Source organism: Aureobasidium melanogenum (genome assembly GCF_000721775.1).
Source record: "Aureobasidium melanogenum CBS 110374 unplaced genomic scaffold scaffold_16, whole genome shotgun sequence".
NCBI classification, from domain to species: Eukaryota; Fungi; Ascomycota; class Dothideomycetes; order Dothideales; family Saccotheciaceae; genus Aureobasidium; species Aureobasidium melanogenum.
In genome coordinates this window covers 380,206-403,573 of record NW_024470068.1, presented here as the reverse complement: position 1 = coordinate 403,573, position 23,368 = coordinate 380,206, and the positions used below count along the sequence as shown (strand labels likewise).

At 50.1% G+C, this 23,368-nt stretch overlaps 12 protein-coding genes across 12 annotated transcripts; 4 read left to right on the top strand and 8 right to left on the bottom strand.

Annotated features, from left to right (window-relative positions):
• Positions 1–573: 573 nt before the first annotated feature.
• Positions 574–1,719, bottom strand: M437DRAFT_52427 (Metallo-dependent hydrolase; the record flags this gene model as incomplete). The annotated part of the gene is made up of 2 exons (XM_041022352.1): positions 574–1,471; positions 1,523–1,719. 2 exons carry the CDS (start codon positions 1,717–1,719, stop codon positions 574–576), a joined length of 1,095 nt encoding a protein of 364 aa, XP_040878230.1.
• Positions 1,720–2,033: 314 nt separating this feature from the next.
• M437DRAFT_52786 (Metallo-dependent phosphatase) lies at positions 2,034–4,118 on the bottom strand (the record flags this gene model as incomplete). The annotated part of the gene is made up of 4 exons (XM_041022419.1): positions 2,034–2,214; positions 2,268–3,919; positions 3,969–3,980; positions 4,038–4,118. 4 exons carry the CDS (start codon positions 4,116–4,118, stop codon positions 2,034–2,036), a joined length of 1,926 nt encoding a protein of 641 aa, XP_040878229.1.
• An 832-nt stretch (positions 4,119–4,950) lies between these two features.
• Positions 4,951–5,796, bottom strand: M437DRAFT_9079 (uncharacterized protein; the record flags this gene model as incomplete). Its single annotated transcript, XM_041029064.1, has 1 exon — positions 4,951–5,796. A coding segment is annotated over one exon (846 nt), but the record flags the coding sequence as incomplete, so codon positions are not given.
• Positions 5,797–6,569: 773 nt separating this feature from the next.
• M437DRAFT_52407 (uncharacterized protein) lies at positions 6,570–8,279 on the top strand (the record flags this gene model as incomplete). The annotated part of the gene is made up of 4 exons (XM_041022347.1): positions 6,570–7,290; positions 7,337–7,725; positions 7,780–8,001; positions 8,052–8,279. The coding sequence occupies 4 exons, from the start codon at positions 6,570–6,572 to the stop codon at positions 8,277–8,279; spliced, it is 1,560 nt and encodes a 519-aa protein (XP_040878227.1).
• A 637-nt stretch (positions 8,280–8,916) lies between these two features.
• On the top strand, positions 8,917–9,819 carry M437DRAFT_76761 (uncharacterized protein; the record flags this gene model as incomplete). The annotated part of the gene is made up of 3 exons (XM_041026682.1): positions 8,917–8,962; positions 9,017–9,731; positions 9,786–9,819. 3 exons carry the CDS (start codon positions 8,917–8,919, stop codon positions 9,817–9,819), a joined length of 795 nt encoding a protein of 264 aa, XP_040878226.1.
• A 338-nt stretch (positions 9,820–10,157) lies between these two features.
• M437DRAFT_52452 (uncharacterized protein) lies at positions 10,158–10,674 on the bottom strand (the record flags this gene model as incomplete). The annotated part of the gene is made up of 3 exons (XM_041022358.1): positions 10,158–10,270; positions 10,333–10,472; positions 10,565–10,674. 3 exons carry the CDS (start codon positions 10,672–10,674, stop codon positions 10,158–10,160), a joined length of 363 nt encoding a protein of 120 aa, XP_040878225.1.
• A 1,091-nt stretch (positions 10,675–11,765) lies between these two features.
• Positions 11,766–13,187, top strand: M437DRAFT_52557 (peptidase M18, aminopeptidase I; the record flags this gene model as incomplete). Its single annotated transcript, XM_041022380.1, has 1 exon — positions 11,766–13,187. One exon carries the CDS (start codon positions 11,766–11,768, stop codon positions 13,185–13,187), a length of 1,422 nt encoding a protein of 473 aa, XP_040878224.1.
• A 1,314-nt stretch (positions 13,188–14,501) lies between these two features.
• On the bottom strand, positions 14,502–14,750 carry M437DRAFT_24527 (uncharacterized protein; the record flags this gene model as incomplete). The annotated part of the gene is made up of 1 exon (XM_041019072.1): positions 14,502–14,750. A coding segment is annotated over one exon (249 nt), but the record flags the coding sequence as incomplete, so codon positions are not given.
• A 640-nt stretch (positions 14,751–15,390) lies between these two features.
• Positions 15,391–16,281, bottom strand: M437DRAFT_76758 (uncharacterized protein; the record flags this gene model as incomplete). Its single annotated transcript, XM_041026681.1, has 3 exons — positions 15,391–15,642; positions 15,673–16,056; positions 16,168–16,281. 3 exons carry the CDS (start codon positions 16,279–16,281, stop codon positions 15,391–15,393), a joined length of 750 nt encoding a protein of 249 aa, XP_040878222.1.
• Positions 16,282–17,300: 1,019 nt separating this feature from the next.
• Positions 17,301–17,951, bottom strand: M437DRAFT_52466 (uncharacterized protein; the record flags this gene model as incomplete). Its single annotated transcript, XM_041022360.1, has 1 exon — positions 17,301–17,951. One exon carries the CDS (start codon positions 17,949–17,951, stop codon positions 17,301–17,303), a length of 651 nt encoding a protein of 216 aa, XP_040878221.1.
• A 626-nt stretch (positions 17,952–18,577) lies between these two features.
• M437DRAFT_52814 (cdc12 like protein) lies at positions 18,578–19,989 on the bottom strand (the record flags this gene model as incomplete). The annotated part of the gene is made up of 6 exons (XM_041022425.1): positions 18,578–19,153; positions 19,204–19,514; positions 19,573–19,735; positions 19,791–19,833; positions 19,886–19,899; positions 19,954–19,989. 6 exons carry the CDS (start codon positions 19,987–19,989, stop codon positions 18,578–18,580), a joined length of 1,143 nt encoding a protein of 380 aa, XP_040878220.1.
• Positions 19,990–20,332: 343 nt separating this feature from the next.
• Positions 20,333–23,112, top strand: M437DRAFT_52783 (periodic tryptophan protein-like protein 2; the record flags this gene model as incomplete). The annotated part of the gene is made up of 3 exons (XM_041022418.1): positions 20,333–20,350; positions 20,405–20,517; positions 20,574–23,112. 3 exons carry the CDS (start codon positions 20,333–20,335, stop codon positions 23,110–23,112), a joined length of 2,670 nt encoding a protein of 889 aa, XP_040878219.1.
• Positions 23,113–23,368: the final 256 nt, after the last annotated feature.

Genomic DNA, 23,368 nt, shown 5'->3' with positions numbered 1-23,368 from the left:
TGGTTGATGGTTGATGGTTGATGGTTGATGGTTGATGGTTGATGGTTGATGGTTGATGGTTGATGGTTGATGGTTGATGGTTGATGGTTGATGGCTAACGAGAAGAAGAAAGACTTGGAGGGAAGAGTCCTCTTTATAGATATGACAAACGGCGAAGTTTTGCTAGTGAATGTTAGTATCCGGAGCGTGTTGGTGAGAAGACTGAAAGACAAGAAAGATATCCAACTGACATATTCACTCAATTTCAGAAGCAAACGAAGCCATGCGCCAGTCACGAAAAGATACCGTCTTTCATTGACACTCTCACTCGTACTATCTCCATTCAAAAGTATGTGTTGTTTATGACTGCCAAGATGCACGATACTACGAGGAAACATGATGTTGCCCACTGAGAGGCGATATATCGTCAGCTCTCTCTGGCTACGTCTCCGGTTCTGAACACAACTATGCATTTTCATAGTGTATAGATGCTCCACTTCAGCACACAGGGAAACATGCCACTGCGAGGTTCCAGCAATGAGAGAACTGTCTTGTGGAATATGTGGAAGAAAGCCCAAGATCTTCTCAAGCATCCTACGGTCGAAGATTCCCAACACAAGCAGACGACCAATATCCCACAAGCAGAGCCGAAATCCTCTCCTTCTCAGCTTGTCCGCCAAATATAGTATCCACAGCACCTCTGCAGAGCTCCACAACTTGCGTGCTGTCAAGATCAAAATTCAGTGCTGCAAGCATATACTCGTTGCTCAGCGTTGACTCGAAAATGCCCACATCATCGGTAGACAGAGCGATAGGTACACCAAAATCCCGCCATTCGCCGAAGTGATGAGCGCCAAATCCGCCTTGACTTAGGCCACAGAGGACGTTGCAGCTTAGGCACAGCTCGAGTCCTATCTTCTTCTCTCTGATGACTTTTCGTAGTTCTTCGGGTACGTGGATGACATGGCCTAGTCTTTGCGGTTGCCAGGATAACATTTCTTCCAGTTCGCTGGGGTCCTCTTGAGCAATCTCTGCAAAGTGCAACGTGATACCGAGTCCTTGGGCTCGAGCTTCTGCAAACGCTGGCTGTAGGTGAGAGATCGGTTTGCGAGTGGGGTTGCCACACAGGTCTACACCAACGACACCAAGATGACTGTACTTTAGAGCCAGACGCACGACTTCCATGGCTTCTTCAAGTGAGTTTTTGCGATCAACAGACAGTATGAGTTTTGCATGTAGCTTGTCGTAAGGAGGTGCACCTGCAATATTCTCCTTCACCGATGCTCTGAAGTCGTCCATAGCTTTCAAGACAATGGCGACATAGTCTTCCTTACTTATCCCGGCATCTGGTATAGCGCGAGGCGTGGTTCGAAGCTCTAAATAGCGAACGCCGTCTTCCTGAAAGTCTTCTAAGACGGATGTGGTCGCATGTTGTATGCTCTCTGGATCAGAGACCAAAGCGTAGATATACTTGTCAAAGATCGGAAAGAAGCTGGGATATTAGACTGAATTTTGGCATGGAAGAGCCCTTCTGATCTCTTACCTGGAAACATTGATCTCACCACCCGCGGCCCTCGGTATAGCTGTCAATGGGTCTTCTAAAGCGAACGAATGATCTTTGGTTTTCTTCCTCAGCCATATCGTGTGCAGACACTGTCTACTAATGCTACCTGTTAGATGAGCATGGAGTTCGACTTTGGGCAACCCTCGAGCAAAATTGACATCGGGCGGTTGCGACATTGTTTCGAAGTTGAATGACAGAAGATGAGGTTGGGAAGAAGCTTGATCAAGGGCACCCTGGTTAGTAAGTCTGTGTAGGAAAGAATAGCCGAACAGCGTACAAGTTGATCGACAGGCGTGACGCACCATTCTTTCTAGCAAAAAATGGGCAACATGTTGGAGAATTGATGTTTAATTGAAAGCACAGTAAAAGCTAATGTCCTTGTTGCAGTAAAGAGAAAAAACCAAAGCCATTTTGCTCACCACGGTCGAGAATCAGCAGGAACACAGCTTTTCGCTGCCATTACAATCATCATTTTTTCGCATGATTCCGATCAACCCCACAACGCATCCTTACCACGACCACTGCCGTGTACTACGGGGGGAGTAAGGATCTTGTGGCTCCATGCTTCCTCGCCGTCGATGAAGAGACGGTACTTGAGCTCGGACTGGTCAGAAGTCGACGGTGTGCTAATACTGAGAGCACCGAACTTCGAGTTGCCGTCGGGCATGTACCTATTCAAGTCAGTTCTTGCTTGAGAAATATTGGATCAAATCGGGGTACTCACTTAACACACACGTCGTCGTTGTCGGTCTGCTCGTATGTGCGGACTGGAAGGTAGAACATACTGAGTGGGCTGACGCTGAACTCATGAACTGTCGCACTGACGGGCCACTTCTTGGTCGCCAGCTTTCCTGCAGCTGTATCTATGCCGGTGACCTTGTCTTCTGTAGGTGGCGGGAAAGATGTGGCAGCAAACTCGTGTCTATCACCACTGAGGACGACCACTCCAACACCGCCGCGAAGGCCGACATCCCACATGGCCTCGAGAATGATTTGTCTCTCACCAAGGTATCCACCCCAGGTGTCTTCAGTGCCGAAGCGCCAATTCTTGGTGAAGGGAATGCTAGAAACCAAGACCTTCCATCTGACTCCGTTGGGAACAGGTGCTGCAAGCCAGTCGAGCAGATCCTTGAGCTGTTGATCACCAAGCATGCTCTTCTTGTAGCCACTTTGGGTTCGGGCGCTGTCATAAGAGCCGTCAGTACCGTCGAACGGTTGGCGGTAGCGGCGAGTATCGATCATGAAGAATGATGCAGGGCCCTGATCGAATGAGAAGTAGGTGGCGCCCGAACGAACTGGATCAGGGTTAACAGAAGCCTGGTAGTGGTGCCACGGATCAACAGCAGCTTCGTAAACCCCAGTCGTGTTCTTGTCCCAGTCGTTTGCAATCTCATGGTCGTCCAAGACGTGGATCCAAGGCAACTTGGCCTCAGAACTCACGGCCTCCCACTGAGGTGATGAGTATACCTGACGGTACTCTCTACGGTATGTTTCAGCGTCGGTGCCGAATCGTTTGGGCACATCGGCATAGATGAAGTCGCCCATGAAGACCATGAAATGAGCTTTCAGCGAAGGCAAGAGTCTGGCTAGATGCTTGAAACCTGGAAAATCAAGCGGGTGCTGCAGCGGGTTGTATGGGAATCTGGGCTTGATACAAGACGAATGTAAGAATGTGAAAACGTCATTGTTACGAGGAGCGGTGCGTCCGATTCTGGGTGCTGTGATGAAGAAGCCAGTGTGATTGTTGGAAGCAGCGTACTGGTAGGTTGTGTCAGGCCTGAGCCCAGTTAGATGGAAGATACCCGTGTAATCGGTGCTTTCGTCGACATCGATGGCATTTTGAGGGTGTTTCCAACTAGAGTCGTGATCGCGGAAGCCGTCATCAGGCGACTCGCCTGCGTATCTGTAACTCATCCGCAAGGGGTGTTCCGAGGTACGTGGCTCTCTGACCAGAAGCTTTGCGCTGTTCTCGGAAACATGGCCGACACGAACGAAGGAAAGATTGTGCGATGGATGGAAGAGTGGAGCACGATAGACCATGTCGGCCACCATGGCCACGAGAGCGACGTTAGTCAAGAAGGTTACCACAGACCAGAAGAGAGAGCTAGGACTTGGCAAGCCAGTCAGGAGGCTGCGCAGGACCTTAGGGTCCTTCTCTTCGACCACAATGGTCTCTTGGACGTCTATCTCCTGGAGGGGCTCTTCAGTCTCAGCATCGACGAGCAATTCATCGTCACTATCATCGCGATCAATGGTGTCTCTAGTGATGATATCAAGCTCATCTGCCACGACTTCGTATGGGCTCGTGTGAGTGAATTGATAAAAGAAAGTTGTCGCGTAAATAGCGAATGCTGTAACTATGACAGGAGGTGCGACCTGATGATATTAGTAGTGGACAGACATCGCTGAATGCAGTGCAACAAACATGGCCGGGAATCTGGATTGACTATAGTTAGCGAGCACTCAAGGGAGTCAAGGACTATAGTAAGCGAACCCAGCGGAGAAAGACATAAGTGGCCAGGCGCAAGACGGTCGACGATAGCACTGTTACTGGACCTGCGATACTGAACGACATGATGGACGCGCTTCTACGAGCGTGTTATGATGTGCCAGCAGGACGTAAAGGTAACATTCCAAGTTTGACGAGTAAGAGCTGACCATGTGAGTGAAAGCAAGACGAGACGCGTTTGTCGTAACATCGTCATCGGCATGTGACATTGCGGAGAACCCTGCATGCCCATCTTTGATGCAATTTTGACATAAGATTTTATGCGATTTATGCAAGAAATATGACCAGTGAATTTAGTCTGTCGAAATACACAGTCCTGTGTCGAGAGTGTCAATAAGAGATGAAGATCTGGATCCAAAATCCTATTTTTACAATTTTACAGTAGTAGAAAAACACCTATCATGTCCCATCCCAATGTTCCGATATTGCGCCATAGAAGTGCTGAGAGTTTTTGTGTCGTATATGTACAATTGACAATGGCTTATTTCTTGTTGAACTTTTGCCATCTGCGCTCGTAGTCTTCGGCCTGCTTCATGAACTCCGCAGAACGTGTCTTGCTCTTGGGCTTGCCTGATCCGCGCATTCTGGTGATTTGATCGTTCAAGCCCTCCTTCATGGTATCCCATGACTTACCGGCTTTGTTGAACAGACCAAAGCCCTTCTCCTTGACACTGTCAAACGGGCTCTGAGGTGCCTGAACAGCGGCATCTGCAGACGATGCAGAAGAAGCGGCTTGCTTAGGAGGCACGGAGCTAGCCGAGAATTTCACATTCGGTGCTTGGTAAACAGGTCTCTGATCAGCAGCGTAGGATTTTGCCTTGACATCAATGGTCTTGGGCTCTTCCTTGACAAGTCCAGCAGCTACAGCATCACGCTGAGCTTGTGCAGCATCAACCATGGGGGTCAGACCAAACATGCGACGGATCTCAGGGCGCTTGAAGATGTGGACCTGAGTCATACCCATAACACCAGTGGTGGCAAGCCATACATTGAGAGCAGCAGGAAGCCAGGCGGTAGTAATGAAAACGATACCAGGGAAGATATAGAGCAAGAAAGGTCTGGCAGCCTCAGTCATAGGAGTGCCAGTCTCACCTCCCATACGCATGACCATGTGCAAAGTACCACCCATGATAGCGGGAAGAAGGAAGTATGGATCAGTCTGAGTCAAGTCGGTTATCCAGAGGAGACCACCAGTCTCGAGACCGGGAACAGGAAGGTTGGCCATAGCACGCAGCAAGCGGAAAGCGCAGAAACCGAAGACACCCTGGACGACACTGGGTACAAGCATGCCGAAAGTGCTGACACCTGCAGCCTTGTTGATCTGCATGAGTTCCTGGCGCATGGTCATGGCGGTGACTCTGTCGCCATCTCTCATAGCTTGCATCATCTTGTCGTTCATAGGCTTTGTGATAGGCTGCATTGCGCGCATCTTGGCACCATTCTCGCTTGCCTTCATGAAAAGAGGAACCAGGGCCAGACGATAGAGGAAAGCGGTTGCGGCGATTGAGCCCCACCAGGGCATACCAGACAGGACGTGTACGTGTTCCAGCGACCATTCGATCACAGAGGTTGGACCATAGCCGTAGTCAAGGCCGAGGTCTTTCAGGAAACCAAGTCTCTCGGGCAAGTTGGCATAGTCGGTAGCGTCGCTAATGTCAAAGGGGTTGCTGTCAGTCGCAAGTGCATCGGTAGCGGATGTGGGAGGAGGAGCGGTCGTGGCGGCTGAGACGGCGGGAGTCGCAGCGGGAGCTGAGGTCGAGGCAAGACGAGCATGTGCAGCGAGCGAGATCACGGATCCTTGGAAGATGCGACTTGTCGAACGTGAGTTGAGGGCAGCTAGTGGCCTCGAGGGAGTCGAGATCTGCTATGGGTAAGTCCAAATTGTCGTCCTCGTGCGCCCAGAGAACATACAAATCTGCGATTGAGGCGAGCGCCTTGACGGACAGCGCCCGCAAGTCCTCTACTCGGCATCATCATGGTTGTGACTGTTGATGTGATCAGAGTCCAACTGTTCCACTACTTTTTTCGAGCCTCCACGCATGACCGCGATGCTGGCTACCCCGGCATTTTCCGCTTCCGCAACTCACCTCCGAGCGGCTCAAATGTTCTTTGAGACTTTGACAATGACAATCGTACATCTCGAGAGACGTATCAGCTGAATCTGCCAGTGCGATGGCATGTTCACACTAGTGAATGACTATCTGTCATTCGAACTCTCATGTGAACCAATGTTGACATGTCCCGTCTCGCTACCAGCCCTCCCGAAGCGTCTTCCCACAGCGATATAGAGCAGTAACGCAAGGTATAGGATCGAAGAACGGTCCAGTGCATGGTATGCTGTCCATTGACAGTGTTTGAGACGAGGTTTACGCGGACATCGCTCATGGTTCTTCAATTGACATTGTGCTCAAGCTTCAGACCTCGGCATCCTGCTTTCTCCACTTCGAGTAACCTGACATTCTTCATGTACTAACTCATCGCACCGCTCTCATTCAGACCTGACATATACTGCAAGCAATGTCTGAGACACCTGTCATTGTCGGAGTCGGCGACATTATAAATCGCCATCTTGCAGTCCATCATGCCGCAGAGCCTGCTGAGCTAATGCTCGATGCCATTTCCATCGCTCTACAGGATACTGGTCTCTCATTAAAAGTAATCGCAACGCTTAAACCCAGAATCGACAGCATAGATGTTGTTCGCACTTGGACGTGGCCATATCCAGATCTGCCTGGTTTACTCGCTGAGAAACTTGGTGCTCGACCTACTCACAGCTACTGCTCTCCACATGCAGGTAATCAATCTGCGAAACTGGTCGATGACGCAGCTCGTAGAATCGCGAGTGGAGAGACAAGGTTGGCGGTGGTGACCGGAGGCGAGGCATTAGCATCACTGGCTGCTTGTGCTAAAGCAGGAGTTATGCCTCCACCAAACTGGACCCCGGTCGAGAAGCCTGCGACACAAGTATTCGCCCCCTCAATGAGTGAGATGGCCAAAGGCATTGGGTCAAAACATATGATCGGAGCACCCATCCAAGTATATCCACTCTTCGAGAACGGTCTTCGTGCTCAAAGGGGCCAGTCAATGGAGGACAACAACACTGAAAGTGCAAAGCTATATGCTGAATTTGCCCAAGTTGCGAACAAGAATCCATTGGCATGGAATTTCCCTCGAACTGCGGAAACCGAACAAACAATTGGTCGTGTCTCTAGCAGGAATCGCATGATATGTTTTCCATGTACGGCTCGTCGACATTGAGACTATGCAGAGCTGACTTCGAGTAGACCCTCTACTGATGAATGCTTTCAATACAATAAACTTAGCTGGAGCAATGATTCTGACGTCCGTTTCATATGCTCGCGAACTAGGCATCGCCGAACACCGGTGGATCTACGTGCTTGGAGGTGCAGGCACACAAGATAGCGACAATTTCTGGGAGCGGCCGGATTTTTACTCGAGTCCTGCAATCAGTCGCGCGCTGGACGCCGGACTCGAGGCGTCTGGACTCAGCAAATCTGATATAGACATGTTCGACTTTTACAGCTGCTTTCCTATCGTACCCAAATTGGCCTGCCTACATCTTGGTCTGGACGTGTTGCAGCCTGAAAAGCCCATCACTTTGCTTGGCGGTCTGACAAGCTTTGGAGGAGCAGGCAACAATTACTCTATGCATGTGAGTGACTTCAATAGTCTTGCTATAATGCGACATAGCTGACCAGGAGCTCAGGCAATGACAGTCATGACACGAAAGTTACGTGCAGGCAGTGGCACTCATGGTCTTGTGCTCGCAAATGGCGGTGTCCTGACATATCAGCATGTCATCTGTCTGTCGTCTCGACCACGAGCGGATGGTCAACATTATCCTGCTCGTAACCCCCTGCCTTCCAGACTTGAGGACAACACTGTGCCTGAAATCAATGAGACTGCTGAAGGAGAAGCCATTATTGAGGTGAGATACTTAGATCAATGTGAGCTTGTCCAGATGCTAAAGCTGTCCAGACATATACGGTAGACTTTGACCGCAAGAACGAACCTTCACTAGGTCATATTGTAGGTCGACTGAAGAGATCCGGGCATAGGTTTATTGCCAATCACGGAGATGCTGCAACGTTGAAGAGGCTTGCGAGCAAAAGTGAAGAGCCTATTGGCATGTGTGGCTATGTGCGAGCGGACAGACAGAGTCGCGGAAGGAACTTGTTCTCTTTTGGAGCGAGCTCTAGACTGTAGCGAGTCAGTGGACAGCTGAAGCGGGGCTTATCTATGGAAGCGGTGTCTCCAGGCAAAGTGTGTTTGTAGAGGGCCTTTGCTCTCTTCAAAATATCTTGGGCGTCAATGTGTGCATTCTACATCGGGGTAGCCCCAAGCTAGAGATGTACATGTGAAGGATGCATGTTTTGACGAGCAGGATTTAGGCGGACAACGGCGTCGCAAGCGAGCCAAAGACGGATACGGCGAGGTGCAGATAACGATGATGCTGTATAGAGACGGCAAGATGAGGAGTCGTATGCTGTATCTACGATGAGCCGTCAGCATGTGATGAAGAAGGCTGCACATGTTGTATCTGTTTACGCGTGACGGTCATGAGTGAAGGCCGAGCAAAATGATCAGCATGACGTCGATCGTTGACACCCCCACCTGCCCTTTAGTTTTGCGCCTCATGCCAATCCAGTGCACAGATAACAAAGGCTATTCTCGTCTGCGTCACTTGCTCTTAACTTTCGTTCTGTCATCTTCAAATCGATAAACACAACGTCTTTGACCGCTGCCTCATAAGGTACCAACACTTCTTCCACCAACTACAATACCTTCGCATTCAGCACACCCAAGCTTTCATTTTCAGCTTGCACCTCCATCCACAGCAATCATGACAGCTACTGGCTCTTCACCCGAGGTCCCTAAGAGACCCAAAGGTATTTTGCGCTACTATCACTCCCATGCGCTCAGTCGGCTAAATTGCGTGGCAGGTATTCTGAAGAATAACAGCTCATACATGGGCGAGCACTCCTCGCATGGCCCCCAATCGCCGACTAACGCACATGCCTTCAACCACACCGACTCTGTTGGCAACCCTGACCGCCCTCCCATGAACCGCGAGATGTCCGAGAAAGAGGTTGTCCAAATGAACACTGAAATTAATGCTGGCGGTCGCCGCAACTCTTCAAATCCTCGCAGCAGCATGTCGCGTCGCCAATCGGCTGTTGATGGCAGTCACCAAGGAGAACACCCGTCACCAAGACTGAAGTGGGATGAGGGTAACCTCTTCCTCAACGAAAGCCAGATGGGCGGCAAGATGAAGATCGATGAGCCCAAGACACCCTACGTTGGTCGCTACGACCCTGATGAGGACGAGGAGCCACAAAACATCAACCCCGATGATCTGATGGTCGATGAATTGGACAAGGCCAAGGTGCTCGAAGGCGATGCGCCTCAAAAGAGAAAGCCCCGTGAGGTGGATATCCCTGATCTTGATATCGGAGAGCCTGAGCAAGACACAATTGAGCGCAGACACAGCGACACGGAGAAGAGAGTCATCGTTGATCCCGATCAGATGGACATTGATGGCGCAAGACATGGCGAGACTCCGGAAAATATTCCTCAGGAAGAAAGAGAGAAGCACGAGAAGTTTGAGAACATGAGGAAGAAGCACTACGAGATGCACAACATCAAGAACTTGCTCGGGTAAGCATCGTCTTCTGCATTCCATTTGCTGTTCCCTGCTAACGAGACAAACAGTCACGGTGCGGAAGAGCTTGACGACGACGAGTAGTCCAACGTACATCACGCCAAATTCACGCGACCAAGGATCGGTGACTTCCTTCTGATTTCGTATTTCCTTTTGCATAGCGGCGTTCTACATCTGGGATGCGTGCATGGATCACTTTGGGAAACTCGGCGATGGTGGTACAGATTGGTTACCTTTTTTTTGCAGTTAGAACATATCCCATTTCCTTTTTTTGGTTCCTTTGGTCTACTTTTCTCCACAAGCTTGCACATATGGGGGCTAATCTCGTTTCGGACTTGTTGCTCTGTATTATGACTCTGTTCCACGAATCCATATGTCTAGGCGTCGTTCGTTACTACATGACAAGTCATAGAAGAATGTCTTCAAGCAGGGTTGGGCTTGAGACCAATCTGCAGACGCAACTTCTCTCGCTTCTCCATCTCATTTCCATCGCGATCAGCCTCGAGAGCACTGAGCATGGCATCAACGGCGATGACTATATTTAAAACAAGATCAGTACCTTGCATCGAAGAATAGTCAGATCAGAAAAGAACCAACCACTCAATTTAGCCAAAGCCTTTGGCGTATCAGGAAACTTCTCAAGCTTCTTGCCATTCTTGAGGCTCAACAGCGGATGCAGTTTATCATCTGCATTAACCAGCTGACTGTTGGCTACTCTGGCAACATTGTTTGCATTTCTGTTTTGTTTTTGCTTGGTCAGCTGTAATGCGCCTCAATCTCCTCTTCCATGTGCGGCCGTTTTTGGACAGAGGTCATGATAGAAACATACACGGCTTTGGTCTTGGTCTCTAGCTTCTCGATCATGTGGACGGGGTCCTTTTGACCACTAGCGGCAGGTGCTTTGGCCTGCTTGATAGGGGTGGTGGTGGATTGAGACATGATTGTATTGCCTTTTACGAACAAAGGCTTTTAAGCGGTGTGTTTCGATGGTTTTTAACTTGACTATGATGGAAAATGCACCAAATAAGGAAGCTGAATAGATGTTGCGGTCAAGTCACGAAGAGTGTAAAGAACAGATGGAAAAAGAGGAAGACTTGACATGACGGGCTGCCTTGATTTTTCTATGATGGAAATGCAGAAACATGGTTGTTCATGGATGCAGGATGCGAACCTGTTCCTGGATCCCTGTCCATAGGCTGGCAGACGGGACATGCGAAACTCTGATGGAGCGCTGTGACGAAATGGAGCTTGCGAGTCAAGCAGCTTGCAGGCCGTGGGGAACTTGATCCATGTGATTGTGATAGAGTCTGTCACAAGGAATGCGACTCGGAGTATGAAATGCATACTATCCTCAGGAGTCATGACGATATTCGCAGGAAGGCCTCAATCCATATATCTCTCGCGTACAGCTTTTATTTGAAGCTGATTGAGTAACTGATCAGAAGATTGTGTACAAGCTGGGAAGGAGCTACTCCGCACGCACCTGCCGTTTCAAGCGGAATGCGATGGCACGGTGATTGGCTGAGGTTAAGTCCGAGCGGCAGGTCAAGCTCGGGTCATTGATCAGATGAGATGGCGGTGCCTGGGGCAACTGGAACAGTCATACACGTTCAACCAGCTGCTGATAACACGCTTCATCTCTCTTGTCTTCTCAGCATACACCTCTTCTTACAGTCGCTTCCCGCACCCTCCTGTCCATAGCCCATCTCTCACTTTCCCTCCACAAGTACTCGGATCCTCCCATCAACACAGCCATCATGGTCAAGAACATGCAGGGACTGTCCCGCAAGACGTCAACACAATCCTTTCACCAACACCAGATGAACTCACCGCCGCCGGCATTCGACATGCCTCAGCTCATCAAGGAGAGGCTTGAGTCCGAACTCAACAAGGCCGCCTACGCAGACTACCGTACACAACTTGAACTCCTGCACGAGCACAACAAGCAATGCCTCCGCCTTGAACAATTGAAGCTTGACAACATGCTGCAATCTGCCACCCTACACGCCCAATCTTCTTCCTACCAGCCCATGTCCGAGGCACCTGCTCTCATCTTCGCTACATCACAAAACGCCGAGTCCTACGCTAAGCCTTTCTGTGACTTCTTGACCGACAACCCTACCGTCTTCCACGCTGTTGCCAGCATGGCCCAAGACCTCAAGCACGATGGCTTTACCAAGCTTAGCGAGAGAGACTCGTGGCGCATTGAGCCTGGCGGCAAGTACTTTGTCGAACGTAACGGCAGCAGTCTGATCGCTTTTGTCGTTGGTGACGACTACAAGTCTGGTAATGGTGCTGCTGTCCTCGCTGGTCACGTCGACGCTCTTACTGCCAAACTGAAGCCTGTCAGCAAGATTCCCAACAAGGCTGGTTACGTCGAGCTTGGTGTTGCTCCTTACGCTGGTGGACTTGGTCCTACCTGGTGGGACCGTGATTTGAGTATTGGTGGTCGTGTCCTGGTCAAGGAAGGAAGCAAGATTGTTACAAAGTTGGTCAAGCTCGGCTGGCCAATTGCTAAGATTCCTACACTGGCTCCTCATTTCGGCACTCCTGCCAACGGCCCATTCAACCTAGAGACACAGGTTGTGCCTATCATCGGTCTTGAGTCGTCAGCAAAGAACCAGATCGAGCCTCAAGCAAAGGTTGGCACTTTCGCCGCTACTCAGCCTCCTCGTCTGGTTCGCGCTATTGCCAAGGAGCTGGGTCTCAGTGATGCCTCCAACATTGTCAACTGGGAGCTTGAGCTGTACGACATTCAACCCGCCACTCTTGCTGGTCTTGACAAGGAGTTCATCACTGCTGGCCGCATCGATGACAAGCTGTGCAGTTGGGCCGCCCTCGAGGCGCTCAAGCAGAGCGCCCACAACGGCACCTCCGGCTCTGGTATCATCAAGATGGTCGGTCTCTTTGACGACGAAGAGATCGGCAGTGGCCTGAGACAAGGTGCTCGTGGCAACTTCCTTCCTATTGTCATGGAACGCGCTGTTGGCAGTCTTGCAGGCCAACATCCCGCCTCAGATCTCATGGGCCGCACATATGCCAACTCCTTCCTTGTCTCATCAGATGTCACCCACGCAGTCAACCCCAACTTTGAAGGCGTATACCTTGCCAACCACGCCCCACAACTCAACGTAGGCGTTTCAGTCTCTGCAGACAGCAACGGCCACATGACCACTGACGCTGCATCTACTGCCATCTTTACTCGCTGCGCAGAAAAGGTCGGTGCTACCCTCCAGGTCTTCCAGATCAGGAACGACTCGAGATCAGGAGGTACCGTCGGACCTATGCTCAGTTGCGCTACTGGCATGCGTGCCATCGATGCGGGTATTCCTCAATTGAGCATGCACAGTATTCGTGCTACCACTGGTACTTCGGACCCTGGTCTTGGTGTCCAGATGTTCCAGGGTTTCCTTGACGGCTTTGAGGAAGTTGGTGCCGAGTTCAGAGATTAAACGCTTCATATACATATCAAAGCATAGACAACAGTTGAATAATGCATCAGGCTGAATCTTGTAATCAGATAGCCTGCCATAATAAACATTTTATAATTTGCCTGCGAATGCTCTTCTTTTGCCGGACCGACCAGAGGTCATCCGCCCTCAGCAAATATCTCCGCCTCCGCAGAGCAGGTATTGGCAAACTTCCTGATGAGATGTTAGAGTACGATATCAATCCAACCCAACAGAGGGTCTCAGAGGTTTTCAGAGGTGTGTTTGACTTATCCTGCATGCCAGATGCACGCATGCCACTTTTCGTTACGAGCCATAGTTTCCGTACTGCGAAGATATCAGACGGCGAGAAAGGTGAGTCTCAGGTGGTCTAAGCGATGATGCTTGGCTGATGCAAAAAAGATGTTACGAGATGACAGCATAGGAATCAAAGTGAAGATGACACGTCCTTCGCAGAGATATTGGCAGGAATGTAATCATGATATTGAGCTAGGGTTAGGATACAAGTGACGAGCTTCTACGATGGAAAGCGCCATATCGATCTATGCTTTACCCCTGACTCTTCGTTGTTGTAGGATTGAATCAGCAAGCAAGTCTCGCTGATTTATGAGCGATAAGGGATACCATTTAAGTACACCAGCTCGGAGATGTCTCAGAACATCTAGCGTACCCCCTGATGACGAGTTCCACCAAGCACCTTCTTTCCCGATTGATACCTCCTCTCAGCAATAAAGAACCACTGGACTGGATCTCTTTCACGGACGTCTGCTGAGTGTGTAAACCATGCTGTTGGAAGCGTCGAACTTGGCGAACCTTAGCTGAGGCACGGCATCAGTGGCAGTCTTGCCCTTGAGATAAATCAGATCAACACTCTGTTCGAAGTCGTCGCCGGCGCAGGCTGCTCTTTGTGTCAGTAGAGCGACTCTTCTTAAGTCACGTTGGATAATAAAACTCACTCTTCCACTCTTCAGGAGACGAATGTTCGTGGTAGGCGCAGGCCTGGCCCTTCTTGACCATGTCTTTGGAGTGACCACACTCGTTCTGGCATGCGAGATCGTCGATTACGTTGCAGCATGGATCAGAGAGCACAACGCAGGATGTCTTGCGGCAAAGGTTATGGTATATGTTATCCATGGCACGGTCCAGATGTGTGTAGAACTCTGGGTGATCTGCTCCCATGAGGTATACATCGTGATGTGTGACTCGATCAAGTATCCAGCGGACAAGACCTGAGCTTTTTGGAAGAACATCGAAGGCCTCGAATGCGTCCTCGACACTTGGACCGGTCCTTCTATGACTGCGCTTGTGGATGTGAGTCATGATGTCCTTGCGCATGGCTGGAATGTCGGCCTTGTCCGCGAAGATGTAAAGTTGAAAGAGGGTCAGGTAGTCAAGGTCCTCAGGGAATCGTCCAGAGTACAGCCAGGTGACAAACCACTTGGCTTGCATGGCATCCAGCTCAAGTGTGACATTGTCTTGTCCAGCTTCCGAGAAGTTACCTCTGAGGAGAGCATCATAGTAGCGTGAGAAGTAACAGAGAAGATCTTCAGGGATGAGAATATTGAAGTCGCCGCTGGCTTTGCATTTGAGCATCTTAGAGTTTGAGGTGATGATGTTGCCGACTGCTTCAACGGTCCAGGTGTGACTTTGAGGATCAGATCTGGTTCCCATGATGGAAATCGGCGTTGAAGATGTCTTGGTTAATAAGAAGATGAGAGAGGAGGATCCATCGGAAGTGGGATGTATAAATGCAAGTTTGTTGGTGAAAGTGTTGCTCAAACAAACCTCCGCGTGCACCAAAATTGTTACTTGCTTTGTGCTCCGACTTTAACAAAGAGTAAAATTAACAAAAGGCGCAGATGTTTTCAGAAGCAAAGACGCGTACACGGAGAGCAGATCTGCTGTCTCGTCTCAACGGACACTGTTCAGTTTTGTGTTACTGTTGTGCATTTTCGTGTGTTAATGAGGAGAGAACCTGTCTTGTATTGCATATCTCAGGCTGCCTATCTTGTTATTTCTGTCTTCCTCTTCTTTTTAGGCTAGCCTGTCACATATTTGCACTCATCTGGTGCTTCCTGGACGATCGCCTGCCTCGCTTCCCTCCTTACTGTGACGATCGGCCGACATTGAATGGTTGCCATTCTGCACTCAATATGTGGATTACTGCTCTGCGTAGTAAGCGCGGTATGGCTGATCATCAACTTCCTCATGTCTTGGGATTCGACCACAAGCTGCGTATGTCAGCACAAGTTTGCAACATGTTTTTGTATTCCCACGTACTTTCACGCCATTCGGTCTTGTTTACATGCTCATGGTAGTTGCATGCTCTTGCCAGACAAGTTCTGTGGTCTCCTGATTTGGCTTCCGAGTGGTTGTCTTCACTAAGACTGCCGAACCTTTCAAGTGCTTCATAGAAAAATTTTCTAGGAATACGGCCATCAACATCCCACTCTGCCATCTTGGTTCTGCCGTCGACGCGGCCCTAGACCCCGACCCAGTAATCGATGAAATAGCGAAACAGGCCAGAGCTTTCAGGCAGGCGCTTTACATATGGCATCGCGAGATCGTCCTCCATGTGTTCGTAACCTGGGTCATGAAATTGAATGAGTCTGGTCATGATCGATCTGCGGAAAGCCAGCATCATCTTCTCGTCAGCGAAGACGTAGAGATCGAGCAAGTCATATTCTGTGAAGTCGATGGTGTTGCCGGAATACAGCCACGAGACAAGATTAGCCATCTGATGGTTGGGAAGATCCAGAGTGAGAGTTTTGTTCAGTGCTTCGGCGAAGATTCCTTTGAGTGCAGCGGTGTAGTAGGGCGAGAAGAAACAGAGCAATTCTTTGTGAACAGATGCGCTAAAGATCTTGCCGTCCTTGCTGGGTTTGTTGCCCACAATTGTGATCATCTCTGCTGAGCTAGCGATGATCTTTCTGCTTATAGTCAGTCAGGATCTGAGGCGAAGTAGTGAAGTATACGGGAGCACAACATACGTAACATACTCCGAGTTCCAAGTGCTTCGTTCCCATTCGCTCTTGTCTTTAGCAGCTTTGGCCAGTTTCGAGTCTGAGGGCCCATGAGAGTTCATGGAAGATGCCATGGTCCTTTGTGTTGATGATATGATATTTGCGTTCAGGTCGTTTAGAAAATCTTGTGTGCAGGTGTAAAAGCTTTTAAGTTAAGAGATGGAAAGCAAGAGCTCGCAAGTGCGCAAAGATTCAGAGAAATGCAGTAGTTTACCTTCACGGTCATTCAGTGGCAGTAAGGGGTCCTGGTGGGTGAAGAATGATTGACTGGCAACAGAGTCTGGTGCACAGTGAGAGCTCTTACGTGTTGCAGAAGGACTAAATGCCCTGGGGCCAGCAAGAGCGATTGGCCCTTTGTCACTTCCCTCATAGCACCTTCCCGTGTACAAATGGCCGTCACTTCTCTGTCTCACTCTCTTCCCACCGCAACATATGATGATACCTCAGTCCATAATAATACAAGATGTGTTCCAAGAATGACTACTATCCACGGGAGACTCTTCTCTCAAGGTGTCCCCGTAGGCATACTTTGTTTCCCAAAAACATCTTGTGCATTTCTCCAACTCCATCATAACAGTTTTTAGTACTGGCGGGACGAGAAGTTCCGATGCATATTAGTGGCAAGGATATGCTCACATGGATTGGAAGACTCGAAAATTTGCGGTATACAATCAGACAATTGCTTCATACAGGGGATGAAAAGAGTCTGTTCGAATCAAAAGCGTCAGCATACCTTGACTTAATTGTTGTTTGCTCACAACTTAGTTAGAGCAACGATATCTTTGCAGTCTCGTGTTTGTGCAATGGGTCATCGAGAGTTGCGGAGTTGGTTTCTCATATTCCATACGTTCTTGAATATGGCAGGTGCTGCTGCACCATAGTACCCATCCTATTGTTCCTCCCCCTTTCCCTATAGTTCTGCCAGTTCATGACCTCCTGACCTTTTGCTATTGTAGGATGCAGGCTGCTGGACGGTATGTTCCATGAATCCGATCTTTTTCGCTAGGGTTTCTGAAGTATTCGAGCTGAGGTTTAGACACAGACCGCTGGATGAAGTTCCTGCCACAAGCTACATATTGTCAGCATATCTTCATCATGACGCAGTGCTGTCTAGCTTACTCATTTTCCATTCTTCTCCGTCTTCGTGCTCATGGTAGTTGCACTGGTTGTTCAATCTTGGAGAGCCGAAGCCTTGTCCTTCGTTTTGAAGATGACCACTTAGGAGTTGGGCATAAAAATCTTCGGGAAAGTCCTCTGGAAAATAGCCCTGCTGCTCCCAGTCCCATGGAGTTGCAGTACCTTTGTATTCTGCATACATGCGATAAGATACGGCCTCTTCTAGCAAGAAACGCCGAAGTCCAGAAGATCCCGGAAGTTGAGAGACAAGACTTGCCAGCTCGTCAGGGGTCACAGGCCGGCGAACAGATGAGCTTAGACGAGTCGTGATGGTCCTGCGAAGGGCGATGATGTCTGTCTGGTCGGCAAAGACGTAAAGGGCACAGATGTCGTCGCTTCCGTGTTGGTTCCACGGATTGTGTTCACAGCGTCCTGTGTATAGCCACTCTACGAACAGTCGCGTCTGCGAGGCACCGAGTCCCAGAGTGAACAGATCCTTCCGACTCTCAGAGAAGCGACCTTTGATCGCAGCAGTGTAGTATGGCGAATAGAAACACAAAAGCTCTTTGTGGACACTTGCGCTCAATGGGGGCTCGTTACCATCTTCCTGGCTTTGAATCTGGATCATGTCGTTTGATTTGCCGATGATGTCGCTGGACGAGTCAGTATGCTGATGGTACAAGGATTGACTGAACTTACCTGGTTACCCACCAGCGCCAAATGCGACGGTCATAAAACTCCATCAGTTCCATTGTGTTTGAACCTGCAATTCTGTTACTCTGATGAGGCAAGATCCATGGTCAATCTGGAATATCCAGCGACTGTTTTTATAGCGGGCGATCTAAAGAATATGACACAGCGATGTAGTGCGAGTTATTGAGGTATTTCTTAGCGAATAGATAGACCCCATTTGATTGCTTTGATTCAGATGAGTGAGTGTGAGTCAACTCACCTGCTGACGGCGATAGTGTAACAAGGTCGAGACAAGAGAAGATTTTAAGCCAGTCAAGTCGTGTATCAGTCTTGACGTGGAGAGGAAGCAATGTCTTGTACGAAAACTTTTTCTTCTGATACAGTGGGTGGAATAAGAAAGCATACTACCAGTCAGAGGGTCGCACTATGAAACCCGTTCCCGCAACCCTGTAGAATTACATGACCAGCTGGAGGTTAAACAAAACTAAATAAGACAAAAGGTATCTTTGTGAAACTCGCGCACCGAATGTTTGTTGGATTTCATTCCAGAAGTGGTCAAGCTTAACGACGTCCAGAGCGAGCAACACTGCCCTGCATGCCCTCGATCTCAGTCTCCAGTTGCTTGATAAGCGCGTGGCTGGTCTCGAGGTCCTTGTTGAGGCGATCACGCTCGGCGATGAGCTTCTGTTCCCAGGCACGGAAGCGCTGCTCCTCAACCTTGACTTGCTCTGTGAAACGCTTGCGCAGAGCCTCTTCCTCCTCCTTAAACTTGGGGTTATCAAGCTTGCGTGGCCTGGCTTCGCCGAACTTGCGGGTCTCCATTTGCTGTGCACGGTAGGCCTCGTAGTGGTTCTCCTCTGTAGTGTGGATCAAGTCGAGCATGTGGGCGCGGATCAAGACAGCGCGAAGCTTCTTGAAGTCGCAGTGCTCCTCGTTCTCGACTTCGGCAACACCCCAAGCGTATTGTCTGCCCTTGACGCTGCGGCCGTCGGGAGTGGTGACATCCTTCTCGGAACCAATGACGGCGAAAGGCATGGAAGTGATGAGGGATTGGGCGTGTCTAAGGGCGGATTCGTCATCCTCCTCGAGAGGGGGCGAATAGATCTTGATTCCCTGGGCTGAGATGATGTTGCGGATCTGTGGAGAGTTAGAAGGTGGGGAAATGGAAGGACAGGTTGAGAACATACTCTCGACTTGAACTTCAAGAGGTCGTTGGGGCTGAGAGTATCTGCTTTTGCGATGACGGGAATGAGGTTGACACGGCTAGATAGGCGCTTCATGACTTCGATGTCGAGAGGCTTCAAGCCGTGGCCAGTGGGACGGATGAAGTAAAGACAAGCGTGGACACGCAAGTCAATGCGCTCACCACGACGGGGTTGTTGCTCCTGGAGCATGTATGACTCGTGTTGATCGTCGAGGAACTCGATGATGGGTTGCCATGAGTCTCTGTTGTTGACGTAGTCGCCGAAGCCAGGAGTGTCGATAACGGTAAGGCGAACTAGAGGGCTTGTCAGAATGTGACTGATGGGGAGGTGAGAGGGTAGTGAACGACGGACCCTTGAAGAACTTCTCCTCGAGCTCGGCCTTTGTGATCTCAATCTCGACAGTCTTGTCAATTTGCTTCTGGTGACGGCGGCGGTGGTCTGCGTAGTTCTTGATTGTGGTGGAGAAGAGAGTGTTGATGAAGGTGGTCTTGCCGAGACCGGACTCGCCAGCAACCTGGGCAATCGTGAGTATTTCCGAGATGCGACTGGATACATGTTGATGAGCTGACCATGATTGTGAAGGCGGCGCCGCGCTTGGCGACAATCTTGTGGCTAGGGAAGGCATTAGTTGGTGTATGGTCGAGGACTGGAGGCGAGTGTATACCGTTGGTTAGGGAGCTACATCGGGGGTCAGTCATGGAGTCTTGTCGTTTTGAGCAGCGCATCACATACGTTGGCAATGCCAATGGGCGAAGCAGAGTCGGCCATGGTGGTCGGTATTGTGTGTGTGGGAACTGTTGGATGGCGAGAACGAGTGACAGGCGACAAGTCAGCAGCGCAAAATCAGACGCAGCTTTCGGAAACGACGGTAGATTTCGCAGGTGCAATAGCGGATATAACGCAGGCAAGAGCAAGAGGCCTCGTGTGGATTGCTTGGAGGCAGTTGCAGGTCCCTTGGTCTCCTTTCCTGTGCTGAGGAAGCCACCGTCGCCGGGCCCGTGCTCGCCCGCCGAACCCTTTTGCGGGGAAGCAGCAGAAGCCTCCGACAAGCCGACTTTTGCAGCGAGAAGCCAGAAAAAATGTTGGAAGTTGCGACCGAGACATTGACAAGATGAAGACTGATTTCAAGGTGCGCTCCTTCTTATCTGATACAAGAGAGCCTTTACACTAACGTCGCCGACAGTTCTCCAACCTGCTCGGTACCGTGTACAGGCGAGGAAACCTCTGCTTCAGCCCAGATGGCACATGCCTGCTGTCGCCTGTTGGCAATCGCGTTACTGTCTTTGACCTAGTCAAGTGCGCATTTCTCTTGCACTTTCTGATCCAAGTACATGTACTGACCCGAACTCTAGCAACAAGTCGCATACCCTCCCGTTCGCCCATCGTCGCAACATATCCCGTCTCGCCTTGAACCCCAAGGGAAACCTGCTTCTCACCGTCGACGAAGATGGACAGGCTATTCTCACCCACCTCCACCGTCGCATATCCCTCTACCACTTCTCGTTCAAGGGCTCAGTCTCGTCGCTCGTCTTCTCGCCCTCTGGTCAACACTTCGCTGTAGCTCTTGGCCGTAAGATCGAAACTTGGAGGACGCCTTCCACCCCCTCAGATACCCAGGATGGCTCCCTCGAGTTCGCTCCCTTCGTCAAGCACAGAGAATATGCCGGCCACTTTGATACGGTACAGAGCATCGAATGGTCTAGCGACTCACGCTTCTTCCTTACTGCTTCCAAAGATTTGACCGCGCGCATCTGGAGTCTGGATCCCGAAGCAGGCTTCGAGCCCACGACTCTTGGTGGCCACAGACAGGGTGTTCATGGTGCATGGTTCTCGGCAGATCAAGAGACTATTTGGACTGTTTCAAAAGATGGAGCTCTCTTCCAGTGGCAATACCTACCGCCTCGCAACGCCCCCGAAGATGAGATGGATATCGAAGAGAACTTCCGCTGGAGGATCGCTGAAAGACACTACTTCATGCAGACCGGTGCCACCTTGACATGCGCCTCTTTCCATCCGGAATCAAATCTCTTAGTTGCTGGTTTCTCGAACGGTACCTTTGGCCTTTACGAACTTCCTGACTTCAACCAGATTCACAATCTCAGTATTTCACAGAACGATGTGGATTTCGTGACGATCAACAAGACTGGTGAATGGCTTGCCTTTGGTGCTTCTCAGCTGGGTCAGCTCTTGGTGTGGGAATGGCAGTCAGAATCATACATTCTGAAGCAACAAGGACATTTCGATTCTATGAACAGTCTTACATATTCACCATCTGGAGATCGCATCATCACATGTGCGGACGACGGCAAGATCAAGGTCTGGGACGTTGCTTCGGGATTCTGTATTGTCACATTCACCGAACACACATCAGGAGTCACAGCGTGCGAATTCGCGAAACGAGGAAATGTTCTGTTCACAGCTTCTCTGGATGGCTCAATCCGCGCATGGGATCTGGTAAGATACCGAAATTTCCGAACCTTTACTGCTCCTGAACGTCTCTCCTTCTCTTCCATCGCAGTCGACCCATCAGGCGAAGTTGTGGCTGCTGGTTCCCTTGACAGTTTCGACATTCACATCTGGTCCGTCCAGACTGGTCAACTGCTCGACAAGCTGTCCGGCCACGAAGGCCCTGTTTCGACATTGGCTTTCGCTCCTAATGGCGGTGCACTGGTTTCAGGCTCTTGGGATCATACAGTTCGCATTTGGTCGATCTTCGCACGCACTCAGACTAGCGAGCCTCTTCAACTACAAGCAGATGTTCTCTGCGTCACAGTACGACCGGACTCGAAACAAATCGCAGTCAGCACGTTAGATGGCCAGTTAACGTTCTGGTCTTTGTCAGAAGGAACACAAGAAGCTGGATTCGATGGTCGTCGTGATGTTTCTGGTGGCCGTAAACTCACAGACCGTCAGACTGCTGCTAATGCCTCAGGCACCAAGTCTTTCAACAGCATCAGCTACTCGGCAGATGGTAGTGTGGTTGTCGCATCAGGCAACAGCAAGTATATCTGCCTTTACGATGTCATGTCAGGTGTCTTGCTTCACAAGTATACTGTCAGCGTCAACCTTTCTCTCGAGGGTACGCAAGAGTTCCTCAACTCGAAAAACTTGACAGAGGGTGGTCCGGCAGGCATGATCGACACAACAGGCGAAGCATCAGATCTCGAAGACCGCATGGACAATTCCCTTCCCGGTGCCAAACGTGGCGATGCTGCCTCCCGCCGCATTGGTCCTGAAGTCCGCGTTCCAGGTGTGAACTTCGCACCCACCGGTCGCTCCTTCTGCGCTGCCAGTACTGAGGGTCTGCTCGTCTACTCTCTCGACACAACAATCGCCTTTGACCCCTTTGACCTCGACATCGACATTACACCCCAATCCACCCTCAAGACCCTTGCAAAGAAGCAATACCTCAAAGCCCTCGTCATGGCCTTCCGCCTCAACAATCCTAAACTCGTTACACGCATTCAACGCTCCGTCCCTGCCGCAGATATCCCTCTCGTCGTCTCCGATCTCCCTATCGTCTATCTCCCCCGTCTCCTCCGCCATATCGCCGTTCAAAGCGATGCTTCCCCTCTTCTAGAACTCAACCTCCTCTGGCTGCAAGCACTGCTCAAATCCCACGGTGCAATCCTCAAGAAGAACCAAGGCGAATATGCAGAAGTTACTCGTCTTGTTCAACGCGCTGTTTCTCGCATACAAAAGGAGATCTTCTCTGTAGTCGAGAACAACGAGTTTATGGTGGAATACTTGCTCGCTCAGCCTGTGCGTAAGCAGCAGAATGGACTAAAGCTGCTGCAGAGTGTTGAGGACGGCCCGGTCCAGGAGGTTGAGATGGCTGATGATGATGAGGATGAGGACGGTGAGGATGGCTGGATCGGTCTTGAGGACTAAATCAAGACTTTCGCTGTAAGTTCTGTTTGAGGATCTTTGTTTGCATTAGAACGGTGGCATCATGGTGTTATTGTCGACAAAAGGATCAAGGGAGTTTTGGATACATATGTATAGGCGTTTTAAAGAATAGTACTTTTGGTCATGTAGAATCAAACCATACCTTTCACATTCTACACGTTAGCACGAGTCTCCAAGTATTTTCATGATCATTGGAAGCTAAACAAGGGCACGAGCAAGACAGAGAGAAAAGTAGTAG